Source organism: Rhinoderma darwinii, chromosome 8 (assembly GCF_050947455.1).
Source record: "Rhinoderma darwinii isolate aRhiDar2 chromosome 8, aRhiDar2.hap1, whole genome shotgun sequence".
Classification (NCBI taxonomy): domain Eukaryota; kingdom Metazoa; phylum Chordata; class Amphibia; order Anura; family Rhinodermatidae; genus Rhinoderma; species Rhinoderma darwinii.
This window is the reverse complement of record NC_134694.1, coordinates 95,002,053-95,023,600: the sequence shown is the minus strand read 5'-3', so window position 1 is coordinate 95,023,600 and position 21,548 is coordinate 95,002,053. Positions and strand designations below refer to the sequence as shown.

The window sequence follows — 21,548 nt, the reverse complement described above, 5'->3', positions numbered from 1 at the left end:
TTAACACAGCTATTAACACAATTTCAGGACTGTTGGTATAAAAATAATGAATGCACAACAAAAAAAAGGGACATATATTTACTACAAAAGCATATAAAAAAAAAAGGCCATACTCATTTTATACAAGGGATAAGGGGAGATCCCACAGGTGCAAAATACTGATGTCATGTCTCTTTCCTTCCTGGATGCAGTGGTGCATTATGGTACTTTATTCACATACTGCATATACATATTTGGACTGTATACTGTTAGTAGCTCTGTCTTCTGAAGCACAGATAGCGTTAGAAAAAGATTTGCAATAATGACACACAACTGTTTTCTGTAGACACGGGAGTAGGTCACAGCAGGGGTGTAGCTAAAGGCTCATGGGCCCGGGTGCAAGAATTCAGCATGGGCCCCCCTACCCCTCTCCAACACCACCATCATCATCAGACCCCTGCGCGCGCCTATGCCCAGACGCCTTGCCCAACAGGCCCCATAGTATAATGCCCCCACACAGTTAATGCTCCCATAGCTGCCCCCACACAGTATAATGCCCCATAACGTATACTGCTCCCCCATAACAGCCCCATACCGTATAATGCTCCCCATATCAGCCCCCCATACAGTATAATTCCCCCCCCCCGCAATATCAGCCCCCCATACAGTATAATATATGTGCATAATAGAAAAATAGCATAATTACCTATCCCCGTTCCCACGTCGAGTGGAGGATCCTTCGCCTCCTCCGGTGTGTGCTATGAGTGACTCAGCGCAGGCAGGCGAGATGATGTCGCTGCATCCCACCAGCCTGCGTCGAGCCGCTCAGAGCACAGTGAATGCTGGATCAAGGAGATGTCAGCTCCTTGCTCCAGCATTGATTGGAACCGGGATCTCGGTGAGTGACTCACGAACCCCCAGGGGGACGCGACCCACAGTGTAGGGATGTCACGATACCAAAATTTGGACTTCGATACCGATACTTCGTTTACTTTGCCAACAGTAATAAAAAAAAAAAGTTCTTTCGTTTTCTAATGTGAGGCACGAGGTGTGATGATGAATTTTGAATGTGCCCCACATTAATAGTAATTAACCCCATCATGTTTCTCAGTCATAATGGGTTAATATGTAAGGTACATGATGGGGTTAATTACTATTAATGTGAGGCACATGGAGGTTAAATTCATCATCGCACCTTGTACCTCACAATTAGGCCCCATGCACACGACCGTAAATAACCTCAGTTTTTGCGGACCGCAAATTCCGGTCCGCAAAAATGGACCTATTCACTTTCATTGAGCGCGGACACATTTCCGTAGCGCTACGGATGGGTGTCCGTGCCGTAGAAATGTTCCGAAAATTATGAAACATGTCTGTCCTTTTGCATTTTGCGGGCCGTGCTCCCATACTTTGTATGGGATCACGGCCCGAAAATGCGGGTGGCAGTTGGCGGCCGGCCGTGCCCGCAATCGCAGGCCATGATTGCGGGCACGGTCGTGTGAATGGGGCCTAAGTGATAGAAAGCTATTTTTATTTTATTTTTTTTACAGAGTACACATCATAAATGATGCAAAAAAATAGTTGTACAGGTTATTACGGCCACGCCAATACCGATTATGTGTATGTTTTATGTATTGAGACTTATTTTAATGTTTATTATAAAAAAGTTTTTTTTTTTTTTTTTTTAATTTAACATTACTTTGTTTTTACTTTATTTTTAAACTTCAATGTACTGGCCTATAGCTATATGCCAGTACATTAGCCTGTGTACTGATAGTACACAGGCAGTTGTTAGGACATACCTCAGTATGCCCTAACAACAGGAAATATGGTAGGACAGCCCTGGGGTCCTTCAATAGATCCTGGGCTGTCTGCCCATATATGGTATGTCCCTTAATCGCGTCACAGGAATTCCCTGTGATGCGATCCATGGGCATCCCCCCTTCTCATTTTCCCCTGAATGCTGCAGTCAGCTTTGATCGCAGCATTCAGGGGAATAGCGGCGGAGATGAGAGGTTTCTCTGATCTCTGCCGTTATAGACAGTTCCGCTCCTGACAGTTAGTGCGTGCGCGGTCAGCATGAGGAGATGCGGCCAGCGCTGCACTAATGAGCGGCGGCTCTGACACTGAAGACAGAACATGGGGGTGTTTTGTAGCGCGCCCGCCATGTTCTGTCTTCAGTGCTGCAGATCATTAGTGCAGCGCCGGCCGCATCACATCATCCTGACGGCGCGCACATGTCAGGACTGTGTATTACACAGCCGCAGCCCCGCTCTCATAGTCATGTGTACTATACTGTATTGTGTTGTATTGTGCAACACAATACATTACATTACAACACAATACATTACATTACACTGCAGCTTACCTGGAGTCCTCCGCACCGACTCTTCTGCTCTGTCTGGAAGACGTGTCACATGACAACACGGTCACATGGTACACTAAGTGTACCATGTGACCGTAACCAGGAAGTGCCGGCTTCACGGCACAGAAGATTTAGTTAGGAAACATGCTGTATGGCAACGGGGGCCCGTGGGCCCCCCAGGCTTAGGGGCCCGGTCGCAACTGCGACCGCTGCGACCCCTATAGCTACGCCACTGGGTGACAGACTCCTCTGGTCTTGTTTATCTTGGTGGTGGGAAGCAAAAGAAATCAACCAAAAACTTCTAACGTGGCCTGATGAATTCCCCCACTCCCTGAATGCAGATGTCCAAGGAAGTCTGGCAGCTTGTGTACTCATTAAATTTTCAGCTTTTGTTCTGTCAGTGAGGTAATAGACACACTTGTATAAGGGCCTGTGCACATCATGTTTTAGTCTTCTGTTGAAGGTATGCGTCTGGACTTCCGACGTATACCTCCGACTGAAGGCTGCAACGTATCCCACTGCATAGGCATATAGCGGGATAAGTCGCCTGGACCATCCAGGCAGAGCGTTGCCTGAAGCGCTGCGTTCGGGGAAGCTCCTGACATCACTCTCCATATATATATATATGGACAGTGATGTCAGGAACTTTGACAGAGTCCCCGGCCAGTGCGTTGGAGCCCTTGGGAAGCTCCTAACATCACTGTCCATATATGGAGCTGATATCACTGTCCATATATGGACAGTTATGTTGGGAGCTTCTCAACGTATACGTTTAACATATACCTGACGGATGCCATACAGTGGCATTCGTCATCCTTAGGTTCCATGTTAATAAATAAATAAGTATACTGCGTGGTATTACATTTTTTTTGCAGGATCCTTTTAGAATAGAGTAGCGAAGTCCACTATGCTATTCCAGCCTTACAAAAATAAATAAAAAGGGATATACTGACATATACCAGCCCGACGGAGACAAAAAAGTACACTCGTTTGGTCTCTGTTGGGCTAGTGGAAACCTACGGACATGTTTATTGTGTATGTCGGGAGCTTTCACGCTAAACGTAGGGCACAAAAGTGATGTGAACAGGCTCTTAGTAGGTAGTCGCAGTGCTAGCATAATTGTACCGTAAATTGTAGGTGACCCCATATAGCCGTGGAGCCCTAGCCGTAAAGAATATGACTAAATACAAGTATTCATATGTTAATCAGACTATTTGGATGTTCATATGCTAATGGATGTCAGTTATTACTGAGCCAATTTATAAATAAATAAAGCCTGTTTGTTGACAGTTTCCATGCAGTAACATGGTTTTTAACACTGCATCTAACATTTATTGTGATGTGAATTCTATAATGAGCACTTACAGTGGGTACTTTCTGTAGGATTTAGGGATCATTCAGACGAGCGCGTATCTCGTCCGTGGGATGGCCGTTGGAACTACAGCCGTCACACAGACTCATGTTTTTCAATGGAGCTGTTCACACGACCGTTGCTTCAACAGAGCGTGTGAAGGGTTCGTGGAAAAATAGGACATGTCCTATTTCCCTGCGTGTCACACATTCCTCTATAGACTCTAGTCTATGGGGGATCCGTGACAACGCGTTCCGCACATGTGCACGTCAGACGTGAAAAACGGCAGTGTTTCACGTCCGAGGTTAGCTACACTCGTCTGAATTTAGCCTAAAAGTAAGAAGAATGACCTTGTTAACAAATAGCTGTGCACACAACAACAACAATTCCAAAGGTGACCTTCCAAATGTATACACGTGGTGGTAGTTACTTCTGATGCTGCCATATAGTGAATAGACAATATCAGCACTCAGGAATATTTAAAGAACTTGGTATGTAAGTAGAGTTTAGATTATGATTCAAGGCTGCTGTGGATGAATATCACTCACTGGTATTAATGCAGGAGCAGAAATAAGCAATGATCTCACATGTTCAACAATGCAGAGTTCTCCAGTTAATCCTTCCAGATAAGGAGAAGGTCACAGTGATATCCATAGTCCTTCTGAAAAACTGCCATGGAGAATGAGCTTTGCTGATCTGAACAATCATTGATTGCAGTGGCGGATTAAGTAGACCATAGGCCCTGGGCTGTTACCCATAGTTGGGCCCCCCTTCTCCACCGCCGCCCTGTAACTATTGTTAACACTTCCTTTTTGTCCAGACATTAACAAATGGGTGTTACTACTTCCCTTGTCAAAAGGCTGTGTCCCCACATACTGACAGTCTCCAACCATCGCTGACAGTATCGCACTGTGTAGGGACACATTCTCCTAACAAGGGGAATAGTAACACTTATTTGTCTATCAGTCCTGGACTGCACAAAGACTTTGTGAAATACAAGGATTTCCTATAATAAACATGTCAGTAGAGATGACAGATTGTCTATAAATCTAGTGACTCACAGGTGACGACGTAGTTTTTTTCCTCTTCTCCATCCAGTCCAGACTTCATGACGACTTTTCCCGGCCATGACCCATTTCTGCAGAATTTGCCACTCAGATGTCTTTGGCTCCTCACTTTTCCAACATTTCCACACCTATAAACAAAGATAATATTATCATGGTGCCACACACTGTGCCCCTAAATATAATAGCACCAAACACTGCGCCCCTGAATGAAATAGTACAAACACTGTGCCCCTAAATATTATAGCACCATAGACCTCGCCCCTGAATATAATTGTGTCAAACACTGTAGATAGCACCACACACAGCCCCCTGTAAATAGCACTACACAGTCCTCCCCCTCTGTAAATAGCGTCACATAGCCCTCCCCCTCTTGTATATAGTGCTACACAGCAATCCCCCTTAGATATAGTGATACACAGCGCTCCCTTCTATATAGTGCTATACAACAATCCCCCCTTGTATATTGTGCTACACAGCGTCTCCCCCCTTGGACCTGCAGCTCTTGTAATTGCTCCATATAATGTCCCCCGTAGCTGCCCCCACAGTATAATGCCCTTCATAGCTGCCTCTACACAGTATAATGTCCCCATAGCTGCAACACAGTATAATGCCTCCATAGCTGCGACACAGTATAATGCCCCCATAGCTGTGACACAGTATAATGCGCCAATAGCTGCGACACAGTATAATGCCTCCATAGCTGTGACACAGTATAATGCCCCATAGCTGTGACACAGTATAATGCCTCCATAGCTGCGACACAGTATAATGCCCCCATAGCTGTGACACAGTATAATGCCCCCATAGCTGTGACACAGTATAATGCCCCCATAGCTGCGACACAGTATAATGCCTCCATAGCCGCAACACAGTATAATGCCTCCATAGCTGCAACACAGTATAATGCCCCATAGCTGCGACACAGTATAATGCCCCATAGCTGCGACACAGTATAATGCCCCATAGATGTGACACAGTATAATGCCCCCATAGCTGTGACACAGTATAATGCCTCCATAGCTGCGACACAGTATAATGCCCCATAGATGTGACACAGTATAATGCCCCCATAGCTGTGACACAGTATAATGCCTCCATAGCTGCGACACAGTATAATGCCCCCATAGCTGCGACACAGTATAATGCCCCATAGCTGCGACACAGTATAATGCCCCATAGATGTGACACAGTATAATGCCTCCATAGCTGCGACACAGTATAATGCCCCCATAGCTGTGACACAGTATAATGCCTCCATAGCTGCGACACAGTATAATGCCCCATAGATGTGACACAGTATAATGCCCCCATAGCTGTGACACAGTATAATGCCTCCATAGCTGCGACACAGTATAATACCCCCATAGCTGTGACACAGTATAATGCCTCCATAGCTGCGACACAGTATAATGCCCCATAGATGTGACACAGTATAATGCCCCCATAGCTGTGACACAGTATAATGCCTCTATAGCTGCTACACAGTATAATGCGCTAATAGCTGTGACACAGTATAATGCCCCATAGCTGTGACACAGTATAATGCCTCCATAGCTGCGACACAGTATAATGCCCCATAGATGTGAGTTAAAACAGTATAATGCCCCATAGATGTGAGTGACACAGTATAATGCCCCATAGATGTGAGTGACACAGTATAATGCCCCATATGTGCGTACCTAATAAATAAAATAAAAACATAATTACTTACCTATCCCGGTTCCCACGACGGTGGGAGACGCTTCTCCTCCTCTGCACTGTGCTGAGTGACTCCGTGCAGACAGGCGCGATGACGTCACTACATCGCGCCTGCCTGCACCGAGCCGCTCACGGCAGAGTGAATGCTGGAGCGAGGCTCCAGCATTCAACCCAACTGAATCTGCGTCCTGCGAACGCAGATTCAGTTGGAAGCGGGCAGCGCTGCATAGTTTTTTAAGATTGTGTGCGCCGATGGGACCCCTGGCAGCCTCGGGCCCCGGGCGGCCGCCCGAAACGCCCATATTATAATCCGCCATTGATTGATTGCCCTACATTTTCCGTAGATAATAAATTAAATATGGCCGACAATGACACTCCATGATATTTATATCTATAACTATAAGCGATTGGTCCCAGCTCCTGAAAATGTATCCCATCATGTTTATGGAAGTCTCAAAAGATTATCGGACGTATTGGAGCCGTATTTTAAGGCGTAAATCGAGGCATAATACGCCTCGTTTACGCCTGAAAATAGGTCGTGTGAACCCAGCCTAAGAAAAGACATTCCAGAATTGTTATTTAATGAGGAATACAAGTATTTACTAAATAAGGCATGCAACAGGTAACATGTCCTCTTCAAGGAAAAGAAAACAAATTTTAACATTTACGCCTAATGCATGGTATACAAAGTCCCTACAGTTCCATATTACAGCCCCATAGGCACTTTGTATGCTGGCATATGGAAGTTCTTTAGTGAGAATACCTCTGTAAGGCTTTGTTCACATCTGCGTCAGGGCTCAGTTCCGACGTTCCGTCTGAGCTTTTCGTCAGAACGGAGCCCTGACTGACTCAAACTGAAATGGTGACGGATCCAGTGCCAATGGTTTCAGTTTGTCTCCGTTATGCAAGGGTTCCGTCGTTTTGGCAGGATGAATACCGTAGTCGACTACAGCATAATCTCTGCCGGATCCTAACGAAGCCTTCGAAGCAAATTTGAACAAAGCCTAAGACCCCATAAACACGGCAGTGCACAGAGGCCATATGATTACCCAGTGCAGATCCGTCCGGCCTCCGTGTGCTGCCGGGCAGGCTCTGCTGGGTGTTGTATGTACGGAGCTATCTTCCGCTAAAGACAAGGCTTTTAGAGGGAAAAAAAGCTCTATACATATGGCATGCAATGCAACATGCCATGTTTTTTTTTTTCCAGCTTGAAGTCGGAGTCGTAGAGGCCCCATGCACTGGAGAGGGGAAATCTATTACAGCCGTGTGCATAAGGCCTTAGGATTTCATTGAAAAAAAAAATCAGCCATCACTAAAATATTATTTATGCAGATGAAATCTCTCTGTAAATATCTGCACTGAAAGTATCTAGATGTATGAAACGCTGGGCAACCGAAAAAAAATCAAGAAAGAAAATAAAACTAAACAAGTTTGATTCATTGTTGGACAGCGGTGTTAGAGGAGAACAGAAGAAAATCCCATATTTGGTTATAAATAGTGAGCTTTTAACGTGACTTCGAAGTGAAGTAAAAGAAAATGTTCCTAAATTGATTATAAATCCTTTTATTGGGGCACCAAATAATCCGAGCAGACACAACTAGTAAAAAGTCACATTGCTTTAGATTGTTAAACTATGGCAAATGTGTGCAAATATTGTGTACAACAGACTTCAGCTGTGTTGGTAATAGCATGTTCCCAAGCCACATATCAGCCTGACATGACTAAATACTAGTATTCCACATAAAATTATAATTCTGTAGCATCTTTTCATATAACTGCATCATCCTCTGTTATTCCTCTTGGAAATGTATGAATACATTTACCACTTGGTGTTACCATTCGCTTGTCGATTCTGTCCATACACATTGTGACATTGTCAGCTCTGAATGGATGATGTCAGACTGTGTAAGGGCACACGCCATTGATAAGGGAAATGGTAACTCAGTTTATCGTATGCGTGACTAAAAACTCCTGCACGAGTCGAAACGTTGTATGCTTAACTTTTGTGCTGTGTTAATAAACGCCTGAACTTTTCCTACATGGATGCTGTCATGGATTTCTTTACCCTAGACATGAAGGTCTGAAATTTGAGGGTTTTTGGACAAGGTGAATTTTTGCATCCCGAGATATTCTATGTTCTGTGAGTGCTGCTAGCAACCAAGTCTTTTACAGTTGTCAATTTAGTCACTTTTCTAGGAAGAATAATAGAGGAACAGAACGCAGAGTTCTAATAAAAGATGCTCCAGAATTGTTATTTCATGGGGAATGCAAATTTTTACTAAAGCAGACATATCAGGAGAGGGTGCCCTTTAAAGGAACACACCATGGAAAACTGTGTTATTCCTACTGCAGGGCCTACATGGGTGGTGCATGACACAGGGATTTAAAAAACAAAAAGAAACTAGTCATAACAGATTTTAATGTGTAAATTTCTGCTATAAAATTCACCCCAGTTTCAGGCGAAAATTATAGAAAATTTGATGGGCAGTGACAGGCCACGTCCCTTTCGACCAAGCCTTGCAGACTTTTTGGTAAAGTGCCGTGGGCGGCATAAATGCATCAAAATTCGCAATATCTTTTGTGCAAATTGCAACTTTTAAAGCATTTGCGACTTTTCTACTCCAGAAAATGTTAATAAATTCCCCACATAGTGCATACGTTTCCTCTGGAGTGTTCCTTTGAAGAGGACTTGTCAGCTCTCTTGGCATAACTGATTCAGTAAATACTTACATTCCCTATAAAATAACAAATTATCTTGCTGTCAGTGAATGGGAACATTTTGCCTGAAGTGTCCCTTAAATGCAGGATAGCATAGACATACCCAGGCCAGCATATAACATAAGAGATATGCAATCATAATATAAAAGCTTTTCCTTTAAATATATAGTTAAAGGCTATGTTATATTTCTCCCAGTAAAGGTGGATTTAGTTGCCACCAACTTTCCATGATTGCTGCTTACTTGACCTTTTATTCCCTAAGTTACAAGGTCCACATCAACAAAACAAACATTGTTCTTCATGTGTTGGCTGTTTGACAGCACAAGTCAGATCCTTGCCAAATATAACCTGTCATTTTACAATCCCATTCAGGGCCGGACTGAGACTAAAAAGCAGCCCTGGCACACAAGCCCCAGCAGCCAACACACTCTGTCTAAAACCGGCCCTGGCCCTAAGCCCCCCAGTCACAGCACACAGCGCATGTCAGTCGAAAGTGATATCTGTTGAATGTCAGATTACCGCACTTTTTTATGAGGTGAAAATGCGTTCCGGTGGAGCAGCGAGCTCACAGCTTATGTGCTCAACATTCACTTTTCCCCCTTCCCCATAGAGCAACACCTACAGGGTGACGGAACATGATACTTGATTGAGTGATAAGTATATTGCTGAAATCTGCAAAAATGTTCTGTAAAAGACAACTGGTTCAGCCACATAAGTAACTTTCTTATGCAGCAACCTCCTCACTACACCAACTCCACCCAGCAAGGTATCCTCTCAGACAAGGCCACACTTCAGGATTTGAACCAGGGTCCACACAGAAGACACTGCTTAAGCACCAGACCACCAGCTCAGGCTGATCTCTGAGCTTTCTTATTGTCCCCATAAGACCAAATGTAAACGTCGCATCCAGCAGGAATAAGAACATGTCATCTTTGGAAGAATTTGTTGCCAACAGTTGAAAGCAGAGGTAGCGCACTGGTAAAGATCTCTGCTACTAGATTTGAGATGTGAGTAGGATCTCAAGTCTTAAAAGCAGTTAACCCCCAAGCCACCATGCTGTCATGTTCCATTGTCATCTGAGGTTTTTCTTGTTGAAAGTCCGATTACCCGTTTTTAAAAGAGGTGAAAAAAAAAAAAAAATGTGTCATCATAAATCTGCTGTGCAGCTAGCTCACAGCTTGCGTGATCCGAGTTGAGTGCAGGAATCACTTCTGTACAATGTGGGTTCAAACCCACATGTTGTCCTCCTGGTGACCTTGGCAGCCCCCCTCTTTCCCAAAGTGCCACCTATGGATGGATGGATTATGATACCTGTTTGAGTGATGAGTATATTGCTGAAATCTGTAATAATCTACTATATAAATACAGCTGTCTCAAAAGAGACAGCTGCATAAGTAATTTTCTTATGCAGCAACAATCTCACTGCACTGCCTCCACACCACTAAGCAAAGTACCATTTTGGACAACCCACACATTAGGATTTGAACCAAGGACTGCACAGAAGACACTCACTGTCTACATACCACTTAATCACCACACCACCAGCTCAGCTTTCTTATTGTCTCCATAAGACCAAATTAAATCATTACTTCCAGCAGGAATAAGAATATGTCACCTTTGGAAGAGTTTGTGGCCAGCTGTTGGCAGCAGAGGTAGCAGACTGGTAATGTTCTCTGCAGATAAACAAGAATTTTCAGGAACGTGTTAGTTCTATCCCCAGGATTTCCTCCTTGTGTCTCAGTTTTGAAAGTCTTTCACCAGTGCAGGTTCACAAGCCGAGGCATCCTTTTAAAGGAGAAATGCATTGCCCTGTTGAGCATCAGCCACTTGCCAAAATTGTTAAAAAAACATCACCAAGCAACAAACTCATATAAGTGAGGAGACCACCATCTACCACACAAGCAGCACACTTTGAACCTAGGGACAAGGGCTAACTCCATAGCAAACCAGGCCTAGGCACTTAAGCCCCAGGCCACCACACTGTCATACTGCCCACTCTCCCCAAATGGTTTCTAAAGTTTTTCTTGTTGAAGGTCCGATTACCCGTTTTTAAAAGATGTGGAAAATGCATCTTTGTAAGGCTGCCGTGCAGCTAGCTAACAGCTTGCGTGATCTGAGTTGAGTGCAGGAATCACTTCTGTACAATGTGGGCTCTAACCCCCATGTTGTCCTCCTGGTGACCTTGGGCTGCTCCCCCTTTCCTAAAGTGCCAACAGTGGAGGGATGGATTATGATACCTGTTTGAGTGATGAGTATATTGCTGAAATCTGTAATGATCTACTATATAAATGCAGCTGTCTCAAAAGAGACAGCTGTATAAGTAACCTTCTTCATATACATAACTTTCTTATGCCACAACAATATCACTGTGCTGCCTCCACACCACTATAAACATCAGCACTCCCTTTTAGACAAAGACACACATCAGGAATTGAGCCAGTGGCTGCACAGAAGACACTCACTGTTTAGGGTGCAGCTTAAAGAGGCTCTGTCACCAGATTTTGCAACCCCTATCTGCTATTGCAGCAGATCGGCGCTGCAATGTAGATTACAGTAACGTTTTTATTTTAAAAAAAACGAGCATTTTTGGCCAAGTTATGACCATTTTTGTATTTATGCAAATGAGGCTTGCAAAAGTACAACTGGGCGTGTTTACAGTAAAAATACAACTGGGCGTGTATTATGTGTGTTACATCTGGGAGTGTTTACTTCTTTTACTAGCTGGGCGTTGGGAATGGGAGTGTATGATGCTGACGAATCAGCATCATCCACTTCTGTTCGTTAACACCCAGCTTCTGGCAGTGCAGACACACAGCGTGTTCTCCAGAGATCACGCTGTGACGTCACTCACTTCCTGCCCCAGGTCCTGCATCATGTCGGCCACATCGGCACCAGAGGCTACAGTTGATTCTGCAGCAGCATCAGCGTTTGCAGGTAAGTAGCTACATCGACTTACCTGCAAACGCCGATGCTGCTGCAGAATCAACTGTAGCCTCTGGTGCCGATGTGTCCTCGCTCGTCCGACACGATGCAGGACCTGGGGCAGGAAGTGAGTGACGACACAGCGTGATCTCTCGAGAACACGCTGTGTCTGCACTGCCAGAAGCTGGGCGTTCTGAAGAGAAGTGGATGATACTTCTCGTCAGAACGCCCAGCTAGTAAAAGAAGTAAACACGCCCAGATGTAACACACATAATACACGCCCAGTTGGACTTTTACTTTAAACACGCCCAGTTGGACTTTAGCAAGCCTCATTTGCATAAATACAAAAATGGTCATAACTTGGCCAAAAATGCTCGTTTTTTAAAAATAAAAGCGTTACTGTAATCTCCATTGCAGCGCCGATCTGCTGCAATAACAGATAGGGGTTGCAAAATCTGGTGACAGAGCCTCTTTAAGCACCAGACCACCAGCTCAGGTTGATCTCTTCTCTCAGGTTGATCTTCTCTCTCAGGTTGATCTCAGGACAGTCTTTCACCAGTGCAGGTTCACAAGACGAGGCATCCTTTTAAAGTAAAAATGCATTGCCCTGTTGAGCGTCAGCCGCTTGCCAAAATTATAGTCACCCATAAGCACAAGCAGCAAACTCGAACCCAGGCACATGGGTGAAATCCAAAGCAAACCTGGCCTAAGAACTTAAGCCACTGCGCGGCCACACCCCAATGTGATCTAAAGTTTCTCTTCATGAAAGTCCGCTCAACTTTTTTTTATTTTTTTTATTTATTTATTTAGGAGGGGAAAAATATGCTCCCATTGAGTTGCTGTGCAGTGGGCTCACAGCTTACGTAATCTGAGTTAAGCACAAGAATCGCTTCTGTACAATGTGGGTTCTAACCCCCATGTTGACCTCCTGGTGACCTTGGGCAGCTCCCCCCTTTTCCAAAGTATCACCTATTGAGTGATGGGTATATTGCTGAAATCTGCAATAATACACACACACACACACACACACACACACACACACACACACACACACACACACACACACACCTCTGTCTTAAAAGAGACAGCTGTATAAGTAACTTTCTTATGCAGCAACAATGGCACTGCGCTGCCTCAACACCACCCAGCAGAGTTCCCTTTTAGACAAGGCCACACATCAGGATTTGAACACGGAAGACACTCACTGTTTAGACACCACTTAATCACCACACGGATTGTGCTCAGTTTGGTCTCTTATCCCTCTTATTGTCTCCATAAGACCAAATGTAAATGTCACTTCCAGCAGGAATAAGAACATGTCATCTTTGGAAGAATTTGCAGCTGGCTCTCTACAGCAGAGGTAGTGCACTGGTAAAGTTCTCTGCTGATGAATTAGATTAGTCAGGAACACTCGGGTTATATTCCCAGAATATCCTCCTAGAAAGCCCTTCACCAGTGCAAGTTCGCAAGGTGAGGCGTTCATTTAAAAGAGAAATGCATTGCCCTGTTGAGCACCAGCCGCTTGCCAAAATTGTCAGGAAAACGTTGTCACCTTTAAGCACAAGCAGCTCACTCGTATAAGTAAGGAGACCACCATCTACCACACAAGTTGCATGCAGCAAACCCAGGTACATGGGCTAACACAGTGTTCCTGAACTCAGCACTTTAGCCCCAAGCCCCCGAGTCACAGCGCTCTCATGAGACGTTGTGGTCAAAAGTGACTTCTGTTGAAAGGTGAAAAATGTGATCTGGTTGAGCCGTCGTCCTGCAGCTTATGTGTTCAGACACAACAGTAAATGCCACTAGCACCTTATTAGTAAAACGCTTTATCGCCGGCAGCTGAGAAAGATATTCGCTGGACTGACGGGCTTTTTTTTAAAATGTATATTTCTTGTTAAAGAATGGCAGCAGGAAACATCATTTCTCCACAGTAGCACTTCTTTAATGGGTGTAGGAACCTCAATATAAATCAAGTAGAAAAATAAATGACACAATCAAATTCCAAAGATGTGATATTTTTTTTTTCTTTTTAAAGAATATCTTGACAGCAAATATAAAGCAAGAACATTTTTATTATTTTTACATGGAAAGAGAGCCAAACAACAGGAGGCGGGATGATCATTTTAGGCACAACTCCGAGCAGTAAAGCTCATTTAAAGTGCACATGGTCTTGTCCGTATTCTTACTAAAGATATTGCACAAATATTATACAAGAGAATGGTGTCAGTAACATATAGAGAAGCCGAGTAGTTCATTAAAGGGGTTTTCCACCTTCTGACAACTGATGACCTATCCACCGGAAGCTGGACACATGCTGCATTCATGCCACTCACACCTAGGACACATGCGCACGCACACCACTCACACCTAGGACTCATGCGCACTCACACTTATGAGTCATGCGCAGTACATATATACAGCACCAGAACTAAGTTCAGTACATATATACAGCACCAGAACAAAGCTCAGTACATATATTCAGCATCAGAACCAAGCTCAGTACATATATACAGCACCAGAACAAAGCTCAGTACACATATACAGCACCAGAACAAAACTCAGTACACATATACAGCACCAGAACAAAACTCAGTACACATATACAGCACCAGAACAAAGCTCAGTACATACATACAGCACCAGAACAAAGCTCAGTACATAAATACAGCATTAGAACCAAGCTCAGCACATAAATACAGCACCAGCACAAATACAGCTCAATTTAGTGCAAACCCTGCCGTATAGGTTTGTACGGCATAAAACTACAGCTCCCAGCATGGACTGAACAATGGTAAGGATATGCTGGGAGTTGCTGTTTCACAAAAAAAAAAACATACCACCCATCATCGCTCTGCAGATCATACAGTGACTACAGTACTGATTAGAGGCAGAATAATCATTTATATTAAGTGACTCACCAGTGACGATCTCAGATTCTAGATGTTCTTTTTCTCTTTTCTTCTCCATCCGGTCCAAACCTCTATGATAACTTCTCCCAGCCACGACCCATTTCTGCAGAGTTTGCCGCTCAGATGTCTTCAGCTACTCACTAATCAAACATTTCTGCACCTATAAACGAAGATAAAATTCTCATGGTGACACACACTGTACCCCTAATTATAATAGCTCCGTACACTCCACCTCTAATTATAATAGTACCATACACTGTGTCCCGATTATAATAGCACCATACACTGTGTCCCACATACACAGACTGCTACACGTAGATAGTTCCCCCATAGATCCCCATGTAGATAGTGCCAAATAGAGCCCCCTGTAGATAGTGCCCCACATATAGCGCCCCCTGTATATAGTGCCCCACATATAGCCCCCTGTAGATGGTACCCCACATGACGTCAACGCACCGCTAGCATCGTTGAAAGGCGCTGATTGGCGGGGCAAGTGATTGTAAGGCAGGTACAATTAGTGCAGGAGGGGGTGGTGGCGACTTGTTTCAGTGGCGCCTCCGCACTGGGCCGATTCTAGCTTTTCTGCTGCCTGAGGCGAAAATTGAAATGGTGCCTCCCAGATTTTGATTGGCATGCCCCTGACTGTTCTACAATATTACCAGCCTTCTAGATTGCCTTGTACTCCCTTGGCATGCGCGGAGCAGCGATGAAGCCGGGCAGAGTACACATCGCTGAATGGTGCATGCTCATGGAGTACAAGGCAATGGCGCATGCAACATAGTTGGAGGAGACTGGTAGTGATGTATAACAGTCAGGGGGATGTCAACCAAGCATAGAAAGGTGTGTGACTCTACAGGATAGCGGCACCGACCTATGACCCTTAATAGAGTAATTAGCATATAGCGTGCACTATTTTAAAAGTTGATTTTATAGATCTGAAACAAACATACAGGGGAATGTTTTGGAAATAGTGTCAGGTCATGTATTACCGCATTGCTGCGGTTCAAGGGGTTAAAACTACCAGACAGGTTATGATTAAACATACAATGAATTGCAACAATGCCATCAGCTCTGCAATTTTATAATATAAATATATTCTATATAATTACAGGTCCAGGACCAAGCTCATACATATATACAGCACCAGAACCAAGCTTAGTACATATATACTTCACCAGAACAAAGCTCATACATGTATACACACACACAACACCAGAACCAAGCGCATACATCTATACACAGTACCAGAACATTTCTAGACTGGTAAATTGAGTCATTCTAAGGGTATGTTCACACACAAACTCAAAAACGTCTGAAAATACGCAGCTATTTTCAAGGGAAAATAGCTCCTGATTTTTAGACGTTTTTTAAGCCACTCGCGATTTTCGCTGCATTTTTTACGGAAGTTTTTGGAGCTTTTTTCGATAGAGTCAATGAAAAACGGCTCCAAAAATGTCCCAAGAAGTGACTTTTTCATGCGTAAAAAACGCAGCGAAAAACGCTCCGTCGGAACAGAATGCCATTTTCCCATTGAAATCAATGGACAGATGTTTGGAGGCGTTCTGCTTCCGATTTTTCGGCCGTTTTTCTGGCGTTTATGGCATTGATCACAGGTTTCTTTAAATAAAGAGCAGAACCGTTCGGAGCATCGTCAGGAGTAATGATTTTAAAATTCCACCCAGAAATTCTTATTTTTTTTATATATATATATATATATATATATATATACACATTTCTGGCCAATCCATTAACAGAGGGTGTGTCTTACAGTTTGAGGAGCGCTGGTGAAGCGCACCTGCCCCGCCCTGTGAGTGAAAAAAAAACTCTATACATAAAAAATCCTGGTACCTCTTTTTATAATAATTTTTATGAAATGTAGGGAAGAGGCCATGACTGCTAACCGTAAAATGTGACTTTCAATGATCACACCTTCAAGCACAGACAGAAGACCGGTCCCAGCTCTGCACAAGATGTATGCATAGTCAGGTTTTTTTGGGGGTATCTGAGGCTGACACTATTGGGGCATCTGTGGCTGGTACTGAAGAGATATTTAACCTAGGCACTTTAGTGGGCACACATTGTAGCTTGCTCTCAGGAACATTGGCGCAAGTACAAACAGTGATACAACATTTGTCACCACTTTATGAGAACTAATTCAAAAGTGATAACCAATATGGCTGCACTTCGTGTTGTCAGTTTTGCAAAATTGTTCCAGCTTTGGGTGGAAATCCTCTTTTCACAATAACCATGATGCTTTAACGTATTGTACTGGCCTCTGGCGTAGCTGCTGTGTACATCTCTGGTGTACGTCCTTGGCTTATGTTATCATCCAAGCGTCATAGTTTAATGTCAGGATGCTGACTCACTGCTCTTCAATAGAACTGGCATTTATTACTGACCCAACTTAAAGCCCCCATGCTGAATGTCTGTCTTTCCACAGTACTCGCTGCATGCACATCATACTGTACCATGGAGGTGGATTACACAATGCTATTTATACTGCTGTGTATCCTGCCAATAGGACTATGAGGTCCAGGTGTTCATCTTGTGGATGGGGAAAAAAAAAAAAAAAGTTGTAAAAATTTGGGGATCTGGGGTCTTAGGTCAGGTATTTGTGGATGTTCATATGTTAGGGTTTACGTACATTTCATCTGGCATTTCAGGGATCTTTCTTCTATTGATTCTGTGTTATCCATTAAGCGTAAGCATATCTTCTATTCCAAGCTTAAAGGGGTTATGTGGGGATCGAAAAGTATTAGCACTGTAGTCACTGCAGTATGTGGTACAATCGCTAATATACATTCTGGTCCCCCGTGGCGCTGATTATGAAATTTTAATAGATTTTTATAGCGCTGGCGGGGGACCGGAAGTCTAGTTGCACAGTTTTCCTTCATGAGGACATTACTCGTCGTCATGTGACCGGCCCTGCTGTACTCTATGTGATCACTGTACTTCTGCTAAATTGCGGGTACTATTTAATGAAGCAGCCAGTTGAGGACCTGTGAGGCGTCTATTTCTCAAACTAGAGACTCTAATGTACTTGTCTTGTTGCTCAGTTGTGCAGCGAGGCCTCCCACTTCCCTTTCTACTCTGGTTAGAGCCTGTTTGTGCTGTCCTCTGAAGGGAGTAGTACACACCATTGTAGGAAATCTTCAGTTTCTTGGCAATTTCTCGCATGGAATAGCCTTCATTTCTAAGAACAAGAATAGACTGTTGAATTTCACATGAAAACTCTCTTTTTCTAGCCATTTTGAGAGTTTAATCAAACCCACAAATGAAATGCTCCAGATTCTCAACTAGCTCAAAGGAAGGTCAGTTTTATAGCTCCTCTAAACAGCAAAACTGTTTACAGCGGTGCTAACATAATTGCACAAGGGTTTTCAAGTGTTTTCTAATCATCCATTAGCCTTCTAACACAGTTAGCAAACACAATGTACCATTAGAACACTGGAGTGATGGTTGCTGGAAATGGGCCTCTATACACCTATGTAGATATTGCATTAAAAACCAGACGTTTACAGCTAGAATAGTCATTTAGCACATTAAGAATGTATAGAGTGTATTTCTGATTAATTTAATGTTATCTTCATTGAAAAAAACTGTGTTTTTCTTTCAAAAATAAGGAAATTTCTAAGTGACCCTAAACTTTTGAACACTAGTGTATATATTTTTTTTCTTTAACACTACTATTGAACGTTAACCTTTCTTCCACTTAAGCTCAACCAGTACTAACCTTTACTCCCACACACATCCATCTCAGCGGGTTACATGTGTCATTATTATCCTGGCCAACTCATATTCTTATTACAACTACTGCTAGTAAATCTACAGACGGGGTAACCTGCTGCGGAGACATTATGATGACAATGGTACAGCGAAAACCATATTAACAAGTAGATACCTTGCAAACCCAAACCAATCTATAGTCAATTTCAAATTGTGGCAACTTTTCTTAGGGTGTTATCCGGTCTGGTGTGATTGAAAAGGTCATCATATTGTAGCTGGTGTAATGCTATCCTTCCTAATATAATATATCATAAACTGTATTGTTTTTCAAGACCCCCTGTCTTGAAAAAGCAGTTCTATGTGCATGTAAAATAAGTGAAGATGTGTAAATACAAAAATTTGTACTTTCCACTGCGACTCTTTGTATAATTGTGTTTGCTATTCTACCATGTAAACTTGGCAATATAATCTCATTAGGTTTTAGACTTGAGCATCAGATGTGTAGAACCTGTATTACTGGCTGGAACATTCGACTGTTAGGGCATGCTGGGAGTTATAGTTTTGCAGCAGTTGGAAAGCCATAGGTTGAAGACCACAGCCATAGTGGAATTACAATTTTTTTTGACTATGCCTGTCAAATAATTACAATTCGTCAGGCTTAAAAGGTGTTGTCTGTTTTCAGCAAATGAATGTTATTTTTTGCATAATTAAAAGTTACACAATTTTTCAATATACCTTCTGTATCAATTCCTCACGGTTTTCAAGATCTCTACTTGTTATTCAGTAGGAACATAAAATTCTGTCCATGGTCATGTGATGGACACACAGGTGCACGGCTCGTTACAGTATGTGTATCAGAGCTGTGTCTTCTAACGATCCCAACACCTGTGCGTCCATCACATGACCATAGATAGAATTTTATCCACTGGGAGTAAATAATGAATGTTCCTACTGAATAACCACAAGCAGAAATCTTGAAAACCATGAGGTATTGATACAGAAAGTATATTGGAAAAAATGGTATCAATTAATAGTATAATTTTGAAGCGTAGTGTGACGTAATCAGCGCATGTGCAGTACAGCCTGTAGCATCCATGGCCGCGGGCCGTCGGGTTCACTCACCTCCCGACGCCCGCAGCCATGGATCCGTGAGCGCTGGTCCCCGTCTCCCTCCTAGGAGACGCCAGCGCTCACTTCCGCTCCGTTCGGCTGTGTCCCGTAGGATCAGCGCGCGCAAATAGGAAGTCGTCATCATCATCAACTGCCACGATTTCCTGGTCTATAAGAAGGCCCCAGGTCTTCTAATCCTTGCCTGAGCGTTGTTAGTTTTCCCAGTCTGTCTTGCAAATGGTCCCTTAGTGTTTCCCGTTCCAATTGTTACCCGTGCCTTGTTCCCCGTGCTGTGCCTTAGTATCGAGTCGTGCCACGTCCTGTGTCATCTGCCACGTCAGGAGGAATCCGCCACGTCCTGTGTCATCTGCCACATCTGGAGGAAGTCGCCACGTCCTGTGTTATCTGCCAGGTCCGAAGGAATCCGCCACGTCCTGTGTCATCTGCCACGTCCGGAGGAGTCCGCCACGTCTGGCGCAACTTGCGGCTCCTGTGTCATCCGCCACGTTTGGCGTCATCTGCTGCACCCATCTCATCTGTGGCAGAGCTGCGGCCACCATCTGGACTATTCAGGTACCCTTGTGCGGGACATTGCATTTCTGGGGTGTCCTGTTATTTGGCCAGCTGCTTCCCGGCTGCGGCGGTACGGCCTAGTGGGTCCACTAACCCGCCCCGTGACACAGCCGATTAGACCGGTGAAACTTTAGGGATGTACTGCGCATGTGCTGATTCGGAAGCAGAGGCGCGGGCGCGCTCAGGAGCATACAGGGCCAGGTTTCATAACGGCTTTTACACTGCCTGGCCCTGTCAGTCGAAGAAAGGGAGGGTCGGACTAGGGATAGAAGGTAGAGCAGTTTGGAGCCTCGGTGACACTCTCGCTGCTCCAAATAGCTCATTTGCATATAAGGAATAAAGTGATTATCGCTGCAATGAGCCACTCAGCTGAAAAATGAAAAAAACATTAGATTCAGGTGAGGCTACACTATATTACTGTGCTGCTGTTTTGATAGGCACATTTCTGGTGACAGACCCCCTTTAACACTCCCAAAAACTTATTGGTGGGTAAATTGGCCTTAGCTTGTATGAATGAGATAGATTGTGAGAACATGGGTGAGTGACAGCAATCTGTGTACAGTGCTATGGCATATGGTGGTGCTAATCAAGCAATGGGAGATAAATACGTTTTGGGTTGTGCTATCATAAGATGACAACTATAGGAGAGGGAGGCTCTAGGAGTAGTCTGGCTTGTACTTTCCATTGATGACCAGGCAGCACATCTTTTCTTTGATCCTTGAGTGGGATATTGGGTTTCATTAAGGGGAAGGGCTTCCATGCAACTACATAGACTTGAATGCTAATTTAGAAATTGGAGTAGTTGCGTGGGCATTTTATGTGTACACTTCTTTTTTTTTTGGACCCTATTCTTCTCCCAAAAGATAACCAAAAATGGTCTTGCTTTTCAGGCAGGATTAAAGATGAAATCCCTTGAGAGGGGTGTGAACATGTGCCTGTGGCTCCTTATTAATAGCTGCTGTAAATGTAGCTTATCAAACAGTAGGGTTGTGTCTGCTAAGGAAGGAACAGTTGTCTAAGTGGACCACTTGTTACAATGGCTTTCGAAAGACACACAGGTAAATAAAGGGCAATGGTTTCTGATCAGGGCTGTAATAGGAGATGTTAGAGCTGTTTCTACCGATTTTATT

At 43.8% G+C, this 21,548-nt stretch overlaps 1 protein-coding gene across 2 annotated transcripts in view; it reads left to right on the top strand.

The window, feature by feature from the left end:
- FHL1 (four and a half LIM domains 1) overlaps positions 1-21,548 on the top strand; it is a 65,939-nt gene that overhangs the window by 21,850 nt on the left and 22,541 nt on the right. Inside the window, exon 1 of one of the 2 annotated variants that reach the window (XM_075834374.1) lies at positions 21,403-21,476. The exons of the other annotated variant lie outside the window; for it this stretch is intronic. Coding sequence (XP_075690489.1) covers positions 21,455-21,476 — 22 coding nt within the window. The 5' untranslated portion in view covers positions 21,403-21,454. Of the gene's footprint in view, positions 1-21,402; positions 21,477-21,548 lie in introns of those variants that run through there. 2 annotated transcript variants of the gene reach the window in all.